General features: G+C 37.9%; 1 protein-coding gene across 1 annotated transcript; it reads left to right on the forward strand.

Moving 5' to 3' along the window:
• Positions 1-1,527: 1,527 nt before the first annotated feature.
• On the forward strand, positions 1,528-5,635 carry gtsf1 (gametocyte specific factor 1). The gene is made up of 6 exons (XM_084719940.1): positions 1,528-1,683; positions 1,772-1,878; positions 4,586-4,718; positions 4,816-4,893; positions 5,149-5,206; positions 5,294-5,635. Exons 1-6 carry the CDS (start codon positions 1,602-1,604, stop codon positions 5,367-5,369), a joined length of 534 nt encoding a protein of 177 aa, XP_084576066.1. The 5' UTR covers positions 1,528-1,601; the 3' UTR covers positions 5,370-5,635.
• Positions 5,636-12,992: the final 7,357 nt, after the last annotated feature.

Here is a 12,992-nt window from a genome sequence, read left to right on the forward strand (position 1 = left end):
AAGTCTACAGGTTTACTTATACATATATAACCTTAAAGTAGAGATTCATTTGTAGGAAGAAAAAAAAATAATAATTCCAACGGTTCCAATGGGGTCCTTCCACCGTTCGGTGCTCGGGCCCTAATAATTGGTGTAATTACCTTCCCGGGGCAACCTTAGGCCCTATGCTGTGCTCAATCGGCTAGAAACTTTGAAGGTGGGCTGTGTTGCAAAGTGAAATCAATACAAAATGTGGTGTACGCCGAAGCTGAACTTATTTGGCCTCAGGTGCGGGTATATTGTTGCCAAATCAATCTTTTGACACTGTAATCATTTCCTGATATACTTAGCTATCATGCTAGACAGCTCACAACTATTTAGCAGTTTGTTCTTTTTATGAATGGTCCTTCATTGCAGTTGATTGCCTATTTCGTTTCTTTTTTAGACATGTCTTTATTCAACATTTCACTATACATGTGTCCCAAATAGAAGGGTTACTCACAAATACATAGATACAAGGTCATTTATCATTTAAAAACATATGTATATAAATACAAGTATATAAAACGAGTTTTGGTTGACATTCCCTATTTGAATGATTGGTGAAAGATAAATGAAAATATCAAATAACAGTATAACATGACTATCATCAAAATCCAGAGTAACAGAATGGTTGACTTTTACTTCTCTTTATGCAGATGTGAACAGTGAACACTCTTTTGTACAGCAAGAATGCATTTCACAAAGCAAAATCCATCTCTGAAACATAAATCAAAGGAGTATCCAAAAAACTGTATTTCACAGATGGGAAATGCAAAATATCCCAAATGAACAGGCAAAAGAGCTGTTTAAATTAAAACTAACTGTAAGGTAGACTGATTAAATGCTACAAAGAACAAAAAAATGCACAACACGGTGATGTCAACACTTCATGTATCAATAATAATGCATAAGGATACATTTTAAAAACCTTTAGAATTAAGTAAACCATGCCTGCTATTGGGGACCAGACTTGGCACCATTTAAGAGCCAAATTTTGGTGAAATGCGAAGGGCTGCAAATAATGATAATTTTCTCGATTAATCAATTAGCTCTTTGGGCCATAAATGTCAGAAAATGGTGGAAAATGTCAATCAGTGTTTCCCAAAGCCCAAGGTGACATCCTCAAATGTCTTGTTTTGTCCACAATCAAAGATATTCAGTTCACTGTCACAGAGGAGTAAAGAAACCAGAACATATTAACATTTAAGAAGCTGAAGCACAGAATTGAGACTTTTTCCCTTAAAAGATGACTCAAACTAATTTTTTGATTTATTGTTGCAGCTCTAAAAAGTGTGCAGTTGGCTAGATTTGCTTCACTAGATGTGTTCAGGTTCCTTTGGTATAATGATTGAAACAAATTCACACCAGCAAGCAATCACACTGTGGTGATGGATAATTTGATGCAGCTGTTGGGTTACCTGCAGAGTTGGACAGAGTCCTGCATGTGTAGTCACCTGTTAGTATTTGTTGTTTCTGTCTTTTGTCTACATTGTTTTTATGCATTCCAGGCTAACATGAATTATATCTTTGACCTTCACAGTTGACCAGTTGGTGTGCCTTCAGTTAACCCCGGCTAGAGAATGTTAACCATCAGATTTGGAACAACTACTGGACCATGCAAGACTGCCTCTACTCAGGAAGCACAGTTGGCAGAGGAAATAGGTAATACTACAAATTCTTCCACATCTTTGACAGCTTGAATTGTCTTCGGTTTGGTGAAATATATACATTTGTTCTTCTGTCTTTAAAGATGAAAAGGGAGAGACTGACCCAGACAAACTTCTGCAGTGCCCCTTTGACAAGAACCACCAGATTCGGTCCTGCCGCTTCCCCTACCATCTAATTAAGTGCAGGAAGGTGAGTCACATGCTTGTTTCCTGCAATTGGCACATATGGAAAAACATTATAGATTTACTGTAGTTTAAATTAGAGTGCAGGGATGTAAATGTCCTTCTCTGATGCATGCATTTCTTACACTCAGTTGCCAGTGTTTTAGGTACACCTTGTGAGAACTAAAACTATAGTCTTAATACAGCAGCCCTGGAATAAACCCCACAGTCTTAATATTTTGCCCACATAATACAAATCAAGCTAACCACTGAGCTGGACTTGTGCCAAGCAAACACAAACCTTACCTCTCAAATTTAGGGGCTGGCCAATAATGGAGTTTTTAGTTTATCAGTGACCAACATACAGATCCTTTGCAGCAAAGGCTTGAATGCCTTTAAGCATGTCTTAAATTAAATGCTGCAAAATAGAACATTTCAAAAGAATATACAAAGTACAGGGACTTCACTCACTTAACTGAAAATAAATCCAAGGTTTCCACTTCCTCATGAAATAAAAATATAATTGGTAAGTTAAATTTGAATCCCTCTCTTAAAAGTTCAGAGTTGCTCAGCTGCTTCCAGTTAGACCATCTGTTCTTCTCATACAGTGCTATAGCTTATAGATCATAAGATTGTGACATTTATTGCAGATTCAGCATTATCTGCTGCCACCGATGCCACCATGTAACCAATCAGACAATTTTGTGGGAGGGACATTAAATAATTCAAAAAAATTCAAATGATCAGCTTGTCTTCAAGCCTCTGCAGAGGCCTGACAACAACCTGATCATTTGAATCAAGTGTGTTGGAGCAGGGAAACCTCTAAAACATGCAGGGCAGTGGTCCCTGAGGACCAGGGCTGGGGAACACGGGTTTAGTCCATAAAAAATGTTAGAAAATTGTGGAAAATATCGATTAGTGTTTCCTAAAGCCCAAGATGTCCTCACATGTCTTGTTTTGTCCTAAAACTGGGGAATTTTGACATTTCTTTCTTGAATTACTCAAACCGGTTAATTGATTATCAGAATAGTAGGCAATTAACTCATTAATCGATTGCAGCTCTTAAGTCAGTTTGATGTGGACCACAGGGAACTGCTCCTTCTCTTTTCTTTTTTTCCCCTAAGAAATCAGCATATCCTGTTTTTTGACTGGCGCTTCATTAGACTCAATTCTAATTACCAATATGAAGAAATTAGTTTGATTTATTTTTCTGTTGTGATGGCAACCCTTGTATAGTTTTTGCCACAGGTGTGTTTTTTTTTTTTTTTACTACCAATTGATCCAATATCTGTGTAGGCAGGTACCAAAGAGTTCATTATATCACTGAATTTCAGACAGGCTGTTGCAGGGTTGATGATGTCAGCTGCTCTATCAGTAATTTGAGCACTTTCTGAATTACTCTGTGGCTCCTCCTGCACTCTGCACATTAGTTAGTCCAAGTTGTGATTCAGTTTATGGCGTAAAGTCCATTTCACACATGCAGTGAAGCTCTGTATGTATCTAGACATAACATCAGTTAACAATGTTAAATTGAAAATCAATTGAAATGAACTTTTATTTTTAATCAGAATCTCCCAGTATTTTTTCCCTCTCCACCCCTGCCTAGAACACTTAAAAGCCAACACAGCTCAGCATCACACTTGATGCCACACAGTCTTTTTAACGAAGAATTTGAAAATGTAAATGACAGTTGTTAGGGTGTAAAACCAGTGAACTGTTGATCTTTACAGATCAAGACTGGATTGGCTAACAGTGGCATAGCTGTGAGTTCAAAAATGTTTTAATCAAATCATGACTTTAAAAACAAAAGTCAGTGTGTGTAGAGCAAGTGATTGTCCAGAACAAGCAAGTGTATGTGTGTGGCGTCTATCTGCGTCATACTCTTCTATTTGTATGTTGCTTGTCATTCTTTCACGGTTTCTTTTTCATACAAACTATCTATCAATCAATATCTGTCTTGATTTTTTTTACCTCACGTTTCTTTATCATCTGTGATATGAAAACATGAGAATCACACTAGGGATCCACAATTTGGTTAAAAGTCATATTGCGATTATTGTGACAAATGCAATGAGATCAGCAGGAATTATCATTTTTGCACTACAATTTTTATTTTTTACTGGAAAAAAAATATGATAATGTAATGTTTGTTGGGGTTTGTACCAAACAAACATTTTTTTCTTGCATCTGGACATGAAAATTTGTAAATCATGTCATCTCTGCAGCACTACAATACCTTTATAATACTGCTTTCTCACATTTTTTACTTTTTTAAAAAATTGCGATTTGTTTATTGTACCTGGCCATATTGTAGTTTCAGTAAAATCACAGTTAATTTTGCAGTCCTAACCTGCACTGCCCTCAGTTTCCATCTCTGCTTCCACTACAGTTAATTTTGAGGCTTGGTTTGTATTGCTGTCAACACAAAAACAGCTGGTGAGTTCTCCTCCTCATCCTGCACACTCTGCAGTGCGTTAACTCTCGCCTAAAACCGTACTGGGTATTTTAAACGTGTGAGAACACATTTGATGCAGACAGGCTCCTGTTGTGTGTTACATTTGTGAAAAGGGCAAATTCTCAGGACCTCGTTCAGAGTGAATATGTGAAAACGCCTATATAGAGTGCTGAGGTGTCAGGCCTATGTTTGACCGGACTACTCATTGTTGAGTTTTCAGTCTGGTTATTTCCCATAGTCACACCTTGACTGTTACTTCACTTCTCTCTCACTGATGTAGAACCATCCGAAACTGGCTAGTCAGTTAAAAACCTGCCCCTTTAATGCTCGCCACCTGGTCCCCAAGCATGAGCTGGCACACCACATTGAAACCTGTGTGGACAGAAAGTCTCTGGACACTGGCACTGACAATGGTAAGATCATCATTGGATTGTCTCTTTCTTCTTTCTTTCCTGCAGGATCAACATCTGCTTAGTGTTTCTGAGTTAAATTCTGCGTTTTTGTTTTCAGGTGCGACCACAAATGGGCACTTTAAGGTCCCGGTCAGTACATGGGTAAACCCAGATATGACCGAAGACTGGGACAAAGGTAAAATTAATATCCACAACTTTTGGTTTTTACACTTTGACTTTTGTGAGGATTGAATAAAATCAAAAATATTGCTTGTTAATTAGTGAGATTTGGAGTTGCTGGTAGGTGGATTTTGTTACTTTTGGACAGAGCCAGAGTAACTTTTTCCAGTTTATTCTCATTTCATTGACTCTGATCCAGACTTTGAGCACAGATAGTTTTTTTTTTTTTAATGCCATGTCTGTAAAGGTAATGGAGCGTTTTGTCTTGCAGAGGCTGAAGAGAATGCCACTCCATTTGTGTGGGGAGTAAACACTGCATTGAATCAAAAGTAAGTGCTGTACTTCAGCTCTGTTAACACTTGTTTGTGCATGTTTTTGTTGGTCAGTAACTGTTATTTTGTCTTGTTCCTCTGCAGACTGAAGATGATGCCCACCAACAAGTTGGGTCAGAGTTTGAGAACCCCAAATACGTTCCCGTGGTCTGGGCTTTAAGCCTTTGTTATTAATGTATGTTTAAATGAAGCCTAAATGTAGGCCTAACAAGTTTGTTTTTAAATCTGTTCAGAAGTTTTTAATTTGGATAACCAGTGTTTTTAAATCACCTGAAGCGATTTTCAAGCAGTGCAGAGTATGGTGGTGGTTGGATATAGTCACACTAATATCTCATTTCTTTTCCTGTATTTGATACATTTCTCTGTTACAACTGGGATTTGTGAATTATTGCTTGTTGTATTAAAGGTGTTTTCTTTAAAAAATAACTTGGGTGCTTGGTTATTTAAGTGGTAAATTACATTAATCACATGTAATGTGCCCAGTACTAGCATTCTGCACTAATTTGGGATGGGGATAAGTTTCTGCCTTATTTAATTTCTTACTTTTCTGAAATTTTAACAACCAAACAACTCACATCAATAAATTGAGAAAGTGATTAATAGATTAATTGCTAAGAAATCAGCAATAATAAAGAAGTAATAAAATAAATGATCCAAAGATAATAAGGACTTTAATTTTCTATAATGAATTATATCAATCAATATCAATAGCACCGATGTTCTGAAGCGTGGAAGCAGCTGTGTGTAAACGTCAGCTGTCATTGCCCGGCCACCAGATGGCAGCACTCTTCCAATTTCTTCCTCAAGAAGAGACTTAAACCCTGACTTAACCACTATCTCTGCCTATTTTAGACACTTAATTCCTTTGATATGGTTATCTCCTTTTAATTAAGTAGCTCCCCCGAGTATAAAACACATTTAATACAGGCGTGTTTCAGGCGTGAAGCACCACATGAGGTGGCTGACATGAGTTTTTATGATGTGGAAATCCTCCAGGTGAAAGCTGTGGAAGTGAGCTCAGTGTGATGTGTCAGGATAAACTCATGTGTATGGGCGGCCGGCCAGCTCACTCTGTCATATCTAAGTGGCGTTATTGATTTCATGTGATGACTGTCTATTTTAGTTGTGGCTATTATTGGAAGTGTTCAGAGCGGCTCTGTGCTGCCCTGTCACCATCTGTAAGGATGAGATATGACCCCTCTGAACAGTCTACGTGCAGGTCTGGTGGTCCGTACAGGACTCCACGCGTGTGTCAAGGAATCATTGCCTCGTCTTAGACATACAGTATATCTCTTACTACCTGTATGGAGTGTTTATTAAGTGACAAAGTGAAGTAAATAGTTTTGAACTTTTGAACTTGTCACTAACTAGTCTTAAAGTGACAGTTCTTGTAGTGCTATTTTTATATCTAGATTGTTTTGGTTTGAGAGTTTTGGAGATATCGGGTGTAGAGATGTCTGTCTGCTCTTCTGTTATATAATGAAACCAAATGGCACTCTGTGGTGCTCATAGTGCCAGAAAAAAACCCATACTTTTAAAGAAATCCATGGCAATGTTTCCAGACGTTATGACCCATTTACTCAGTCAGTTAGTTACTTAGTTTCACATAGGAACAATTTTCTTTCTACCAGATGCCACCCGTATCATGACGCAGAACAAAGTGTGCATCTACTCATGTATGAAAGGCTCGTGTTCATCACAGCGTGGTATTTCAACGTTAATGCCATTCTCTTCAGCTTAGCTATAAGCTCTCATCCATGAGTAGAAACACACTTCCTCTAGCACAGTGTTAATGCTTAAGTCATGAAAAGGTTGTTTAGACAAAAACATAAGGCAATGTAAAAAAAACACATATCAAAATAAGCTATAAAATTAAATGGAATCTGATAAAACTAGCAATATCACACTGAGAATATTCCTCTACATGCATTCAAACCAGTACAGATGTACTAGCAGCAAAATATACTTAAGTGTTATGCCAGTGTTATTACATTGTTGGATTTTATGTCTGTTTGGTACAGACCTCAACAAATGTCACATCATCCCAATTTTAATAGGATTTGTTTTGTTTTGTTTTCCGTAAAAATGAAAACTGTAAAGCAAAAATGATCATTCCTATTAATCATATTGTGATTTCAGTCAAAATAATTGCAATGTGACTTTTTTTTTTACCATATCATGCAGCCCTTGTTTAAAATAGAATAATCATACAACTATCAGCTGATCATATTTTGTGACAAAAAAACCCTAATCTAAGAAGTAACTATGGCAGTAAAATAAAGCAAAATCCAAATAGTTTCTGAACTGTAGTTAAATTGAAGTATTATAAAATGGAAATATTAAATCAGAGTACAAGTACTTAAAGGACCGGTGTGTAAGTAAGTAAGTAGCGTCTAGCGGTGAGACTGTAGATTGCAACCAACTAAATAATGCTTGCATCACCCTCCGAGGAGGGTCCATCTGCAGCCTCACAGACCACACGACACATCCGCTGAGATAACTTACTGGAGCGCCGCACACATTTGAATCCAAACCATTTTTTTGTGCCTAGACCTAACCAAACAGAAAAAGTGTTTCATGTCGTAAGCGTGTACCTGCACCCTCCCCTTCCAAGCGTTTAGGAGAAACTACAGTGACCATGAGACTCATGAAAACCACAAAGGACCAGTGTTTGGTTTGTCTGTTCTTGGCTACTGAACTGAACAATGACAGTACAACATGACAGCCTCCTGTGAGTAAACATGCTTAGTTACTGTACACTACTGGCAATGTCTACAGTATACTTTTGAACTTAATTACACATCAGTCTAATTTATGATGAAAAACTAGTTGGTATAATGTAGTAATGCAATGTAATATTCTATATGTCCTATGAAATTGCTAGACAAAACCATTCCATTCAAATAATCTAATTGTGGCTGTTTATTGATCAGGAGTGAAACATCATTGATTAAAACCCTTTCCTCCTGTTGGCTAGAAATATGATGCCAAATCCATATTTAAACTCCTTCCCTCAAGCAAGTGGAATGGAGCTAAATAGCCCCAGTACATCCTGTCCAAGTGCCTAGTAGGCTTCCAAGACACAAGACACTGATAGAGGTGTTGGGCCTTCTGTCCAGCGCCAAAAAACTTTTTCAAAAATTCAAAGCCAGTGTCTCTTTCCAAGATTCACGACCAGGTTACTCAAGATAATCCACTGACTGCCCCTCCATGAATGACCTCTGGGTCAAAGCGTGTAAAGAAATTGATAAGAAAAAAACTGACTCTTGAAACTATGCTTTGGATTCTTGGGATACAGTCAGCAGCACTTTTAACATTAGCCCCTCTGCACGGAAGCTGCTTCTTTTTAGCACAAGGAGTTGTGTTCTTCTTCGGTGGGTTTCAGACTCTGTCCCTACAGTTTGATATTGGATCTGGAGCACTATGGAACTTATACCTTAAGAAGATATAAGCTTCTTTTTTTTTTTTTTTTCATTTCTGGTACCCTTTTCTTTACTATATTGGAAATGATGGGACCCAGGCTCTTAGGAGTTAATTGTATGGTGTAGCTTGGACTGAGATCTATAATATAATCTATAATTCTGATCTATAATTCTGTGAACCTTTGGGGGGTTTTTTTTGTTTGTTTTTTTGTTGTTGTTGGTCTGTTTAGTTTTTGGGTTTTTTTGTTTATTTGGTTGTTTATCGCATAATTTAGTAACTATTATATTGTTTGATTGCTTCTTTGTTTTATATCTTTTTTTTTGGTAAGTGTTGAGAATGTGTTCTGTGTTAATCAGAAAATAAGTTGGAAAAAAGGATATGTATGTCTTCTATGCCCTTTAATTTATATTTTTATGGTCCTTAACTCAATAAATATACTCTATAATAATAAGAAGAAAAGATATGAGAAGGAACTACTTTCTGTCCATAGTAGAATCCATTAGAACTGCTTAAGAATCTGCCAGAGCTACTTTTTTTTCTGGTAGTAAAAAAGTAGTTCCTGTATGAATCTGCTTACAACAAGGTCTGTAGATTATCTTGAGTAACTGGGTCATGATTTTTGAAAAGAGACACTAGTTTAGAATTTTTCATTTGCATTTTTTTGGTGCTTTGAGCATCACAAGACGAGTGTCATTTAGTCCTGTTATTTTGGAGAGAACGCAGACATCTTCAAAGGCTGATATCGCCGCAACTCACACCAAAAAAGACTAGATGGGTGAATAGCACCACAGGTCAGGGAAAAAATATGCATTTTTGACTGTTGGGTGAACTGTCCCTTTAAGATCCAGGTTCCTCTGTGACACAGCGGAGAGTTTATATCACATTGCTGGACTCACTGTAGTGACTCCGATAAAAACTCATCATACTCACGCCAGCTGCTGGACACTCTGCAAACAAGTTTGAGGCACGCACCCCGGGGCTTGTCGCCTGCCAGTGAAACCAAAGCCTCTCTGTTGATCTTGTTTTATAAATGTGACATTCTCATGTTCTCATAGACATAAGACGGGACTCTCATGTCACAAGGTGTAGCGGACAGTTTGTGCTTTGGGACTGGGACTGGCGTCTAATCCTGTAACTCTGCCTGAAGCTTGTGATCCTCTATTATCACTGGCATTTCATACTCAACTCAGACAAGTCACATTAAAGTTGCACTCGTGTTCCCGCTGAGTTTCCACTGAGGCATGATGGGTAGATCATAAGAGAGCTGCCCAACCCACTGTATTATATCAGTGTACTATCACTCACATACAGTATGTTCTGAAATCAGAGTGATCCTGACTTCATCCACCTGCTCTTGTTACATAAGTCCGAGATGTGCAAGTTCAGCAAGTCCTCCAACTCGTGTAATAGTTTCAGAATCTGTAACTCAAGGGAAGCTAGAGACCCACTGGTTTGTGCTTCAGTTAATAAGATTTTCAGCAAATCCAATCAATCAATCAGAGAGGGAACAGAGTCGAAATCTCATTAGACAACCTTGCTGTAAATGATGAATAAATCTCCTTGTATCCTTGTAAATAATGTAACTGTTACCTCCAAATTCAAGAAGTCTGTTCTCAGTAGAGTTTGAGCAATAGTGGATTTTTAAAGGCTGAAATAATAAAGAGATAACACTTTATTTGAAGGGGTGTGCACAAGGCTGTCATAATCATGTCATGAAACCTGTTATAAACATAAAGGAGTCCTTATGATTAAGATTGTTGTCATCAATTGCCCTCCGGGCATTTATGACATTGTTTGAGAGGTCTTTGTTATGACAACTTGACATTAACCAAGACAAGAATGTTTATGTTATGACAACTTGACATTAATCAAGACAGCATAACCGGTCGATGTCTTTCTTATGACAACTTGATATTAACCAAAACAACATAACCTGTCAATGTCTTTGATATGACAACTTGACAATAACCAAGACAAAAATTTCTGTTATGACAATTTGACATTAGCTGAGGTGACACAACCTGTCAACGTCTTTGTTATGACAACTTGACATGCTGCTTTGCTGTGCTTGGGACATTTTACCAACCCAAAAAGTCTGTTTTTGGTGTCCTGGGACATTGTGGTGCATTTATGACACTTTGAACAAATCCTACTGATTCTCCCTTTAACTAAATTACTAAACAATTGACCAAGATATGAACTGACCAGGATACTTCACACTGGAAAAATGAAATTATGAGTGCTCTCTGGTGTTTGGAAACTTTTTTTACATGATCTCAAACTTATCTTTAACATTTATGCACTACAAGGTCTTTGCCAGTACTGATATTGGCAATAAGGTAATATTTTCTGACCTGTTTCTGAGGTTGTGTGTAATATTTCAACTTGACATGAGGTGCATGCCTCTAAGCGGGTAGCAATACCAGTCTGTCCATCCACCACTTTGGTCCTGACTGAAATATCTAACTGTGCTATGCTATGCTAACTATGATCGACATTTTCTGCAGACATTCTTCTCGTTACTGTGAAGGTCCTCTGACTCTCCCTCTTGCGCCACCATGAGGCTGATATTTTTGGTTTTTGAGTGAAATATCTCAATGGCTATTGGATGGATTGCCATGAAATTTGGTACAGAACTCCCTGTTTCCCTCACAACAATGTTCCAGCTTTTAATAATGTTTTTTGTGCGTCAGCCTGTTCTCATTGATTTAATCAGTCTTGCTAATCAGTCATTCGTGATCCAGAGCCTCCGTATTCCTGCTGGCTTTCCCTGTCTTGACAGATCACGGAGGCCCACATGTTACTAACACTTGCACCTGTTTAATCTCCAACCCAAGTATCATCTATAAATAATCTTTTATAGCTGTGACTTGCAGTTTTTCCATATGTTACTTCAAGCTGTAAAACAGGTACATTCATGTTTTGACGTACAGACATGCATGTAAGTGTGTGGCACTACACAGTGATGAAGTAGTCTAAGTTACTTGAGACTGGGACTGGGAATTCCACTGGTTTCTAAAATGAGACCAGTACATAACTGGGAGGTGGATGAGGGAACATTTTTCAGCGGTATGTTCTGATCTCTTGCCAAAAGAACATTACAGCTGACTCAGGCTGCTGGCACAGCAATGACACACAACAGAAGAATAATCAGAAGATAAACTTACTTAATATAAAGTGAGGAATATTGTTACTGTGTTCATACAGGTGATTTACTGGTATCAATAAGGGTTTTGCTGCAAACAATAAATATTGGGCACTTCCAGTCCTATTGCTATGTTCATGTCAAATAAACTTTACTTAAAGGCAGAATCAGTAGGATTTTTTCTTTAAGAAACAATATATAGAGTCATGAAAATAAGGGGTTAATGAAAGAGATTCTCTCCCATTTTCATACACATGTGCTAGCTTATCTTAACTCAGTTTGACTCGGCGCATCGGACTACACGGCAATAATTCGCATCCATTACAACAGGGCTTTCCGCTTTAAGGCGTGTGTTTGACTAATGATGTGCTTATCTTGAGTCACATTTAATTTCCTGTCAAGTCTTTACAACAAGTCCCTTGTTGTTTTGTAGGTCATTATAAAGCAGCAGTCCTGGGTAGTTTAACATGACTCCTACACAGCTGAGAGCAACATGAAGTGGTAAAGTAAAGCAGATACCTGGAAGTACAAACAACAATGCAGGAGAGGAACTTCAAAACTTCAAACCACAGAGATTCAGTTAGAAGCTACAAAAGAGGTGAGCACACAGAGACTTAAAACTCTGGTCTCTGGCATAGACAAGAGTCTTGCAACACACGCTATGGAAGAGAAGGGAAGTCGTAACAGTTGAAGGTGGGTTGGGCAAGTTTTGGCCCGACTCTGAAGTAGGCTGATCAGATCCCAACAAACCAAATGTTGGACACAGACTATGTCTATGCTGAGAGGTAATCTAAAATTTTCATGAGAAAAAAAAGCTATTCTGCTCCATAGCTTGTAACATGTCTATACTTAACCCTGTGGTTGATTCAGTGACAATAGACAATAGATAAGTAATTTTTCCGGTCTTTTTTGTTTTGTCTTTTACTTTGCTGTATGTGCATTTCCTTTTCTTCGAGGTAGTTTCCATCATATTCCACCTAAATCTCTATAGCATATGACTTTGTGATGAATCGCAAATTTCCCCAGCCACTGGTTAAAAGCCAGATTTTAGAAAAAGCGCTTGTTGTGCAATGGTTTAACTTGAAAACTAAGGCCAATCAAAATGTGGGACATCATCTCAATATGTGGGACATGGGACAAGGAATAAAAATGCAGTACCAAATAAAGTGGAACACCTGGTCACCACACTCTGGAGATGCTCCATCTTGGCAGCAA

The sequence above is a fragment of the Lutjanus erythropterus genome, chromosome 6 (genome assembly GCF_056507025.1).
Source record: "Lutjanus erythropterus isolate fLutEry1 chromosome 6, fLutEry1.hap2, whole genome shotgun sequence".
NCBI classification, from domain to species: Eukaryota; Metazoa; Chordata; class Actinopteri; order Lutjaniformes; family Lutjanidae; genus Lutjanus; species Lutjanus erythropterus.

Bases quoted from the DNA above. Each gene is read 5' to 3' on its own strand.
- gtsf1 (XM_084719940.1), top strand. From the start codon at position 1,602: ATGTTAACCATCAGATTTGGAACAACTACTGGACCATGCAAGACTGCC. The intron at 4,719-4,815 runs GTAAGATCATCA...TTTTGTTTTCAG, and splicing joins GGACACTGGCACTGACAATG to GTGCGACCACAAATGGGCAC. The intron at 5,207-5,293 runs GTAAGTGCTGTA...GTTCCTCTGCAG, and splicing joins AACACTGCATTGAATCAAAA to ACTGAAGATGATGCCCACCA.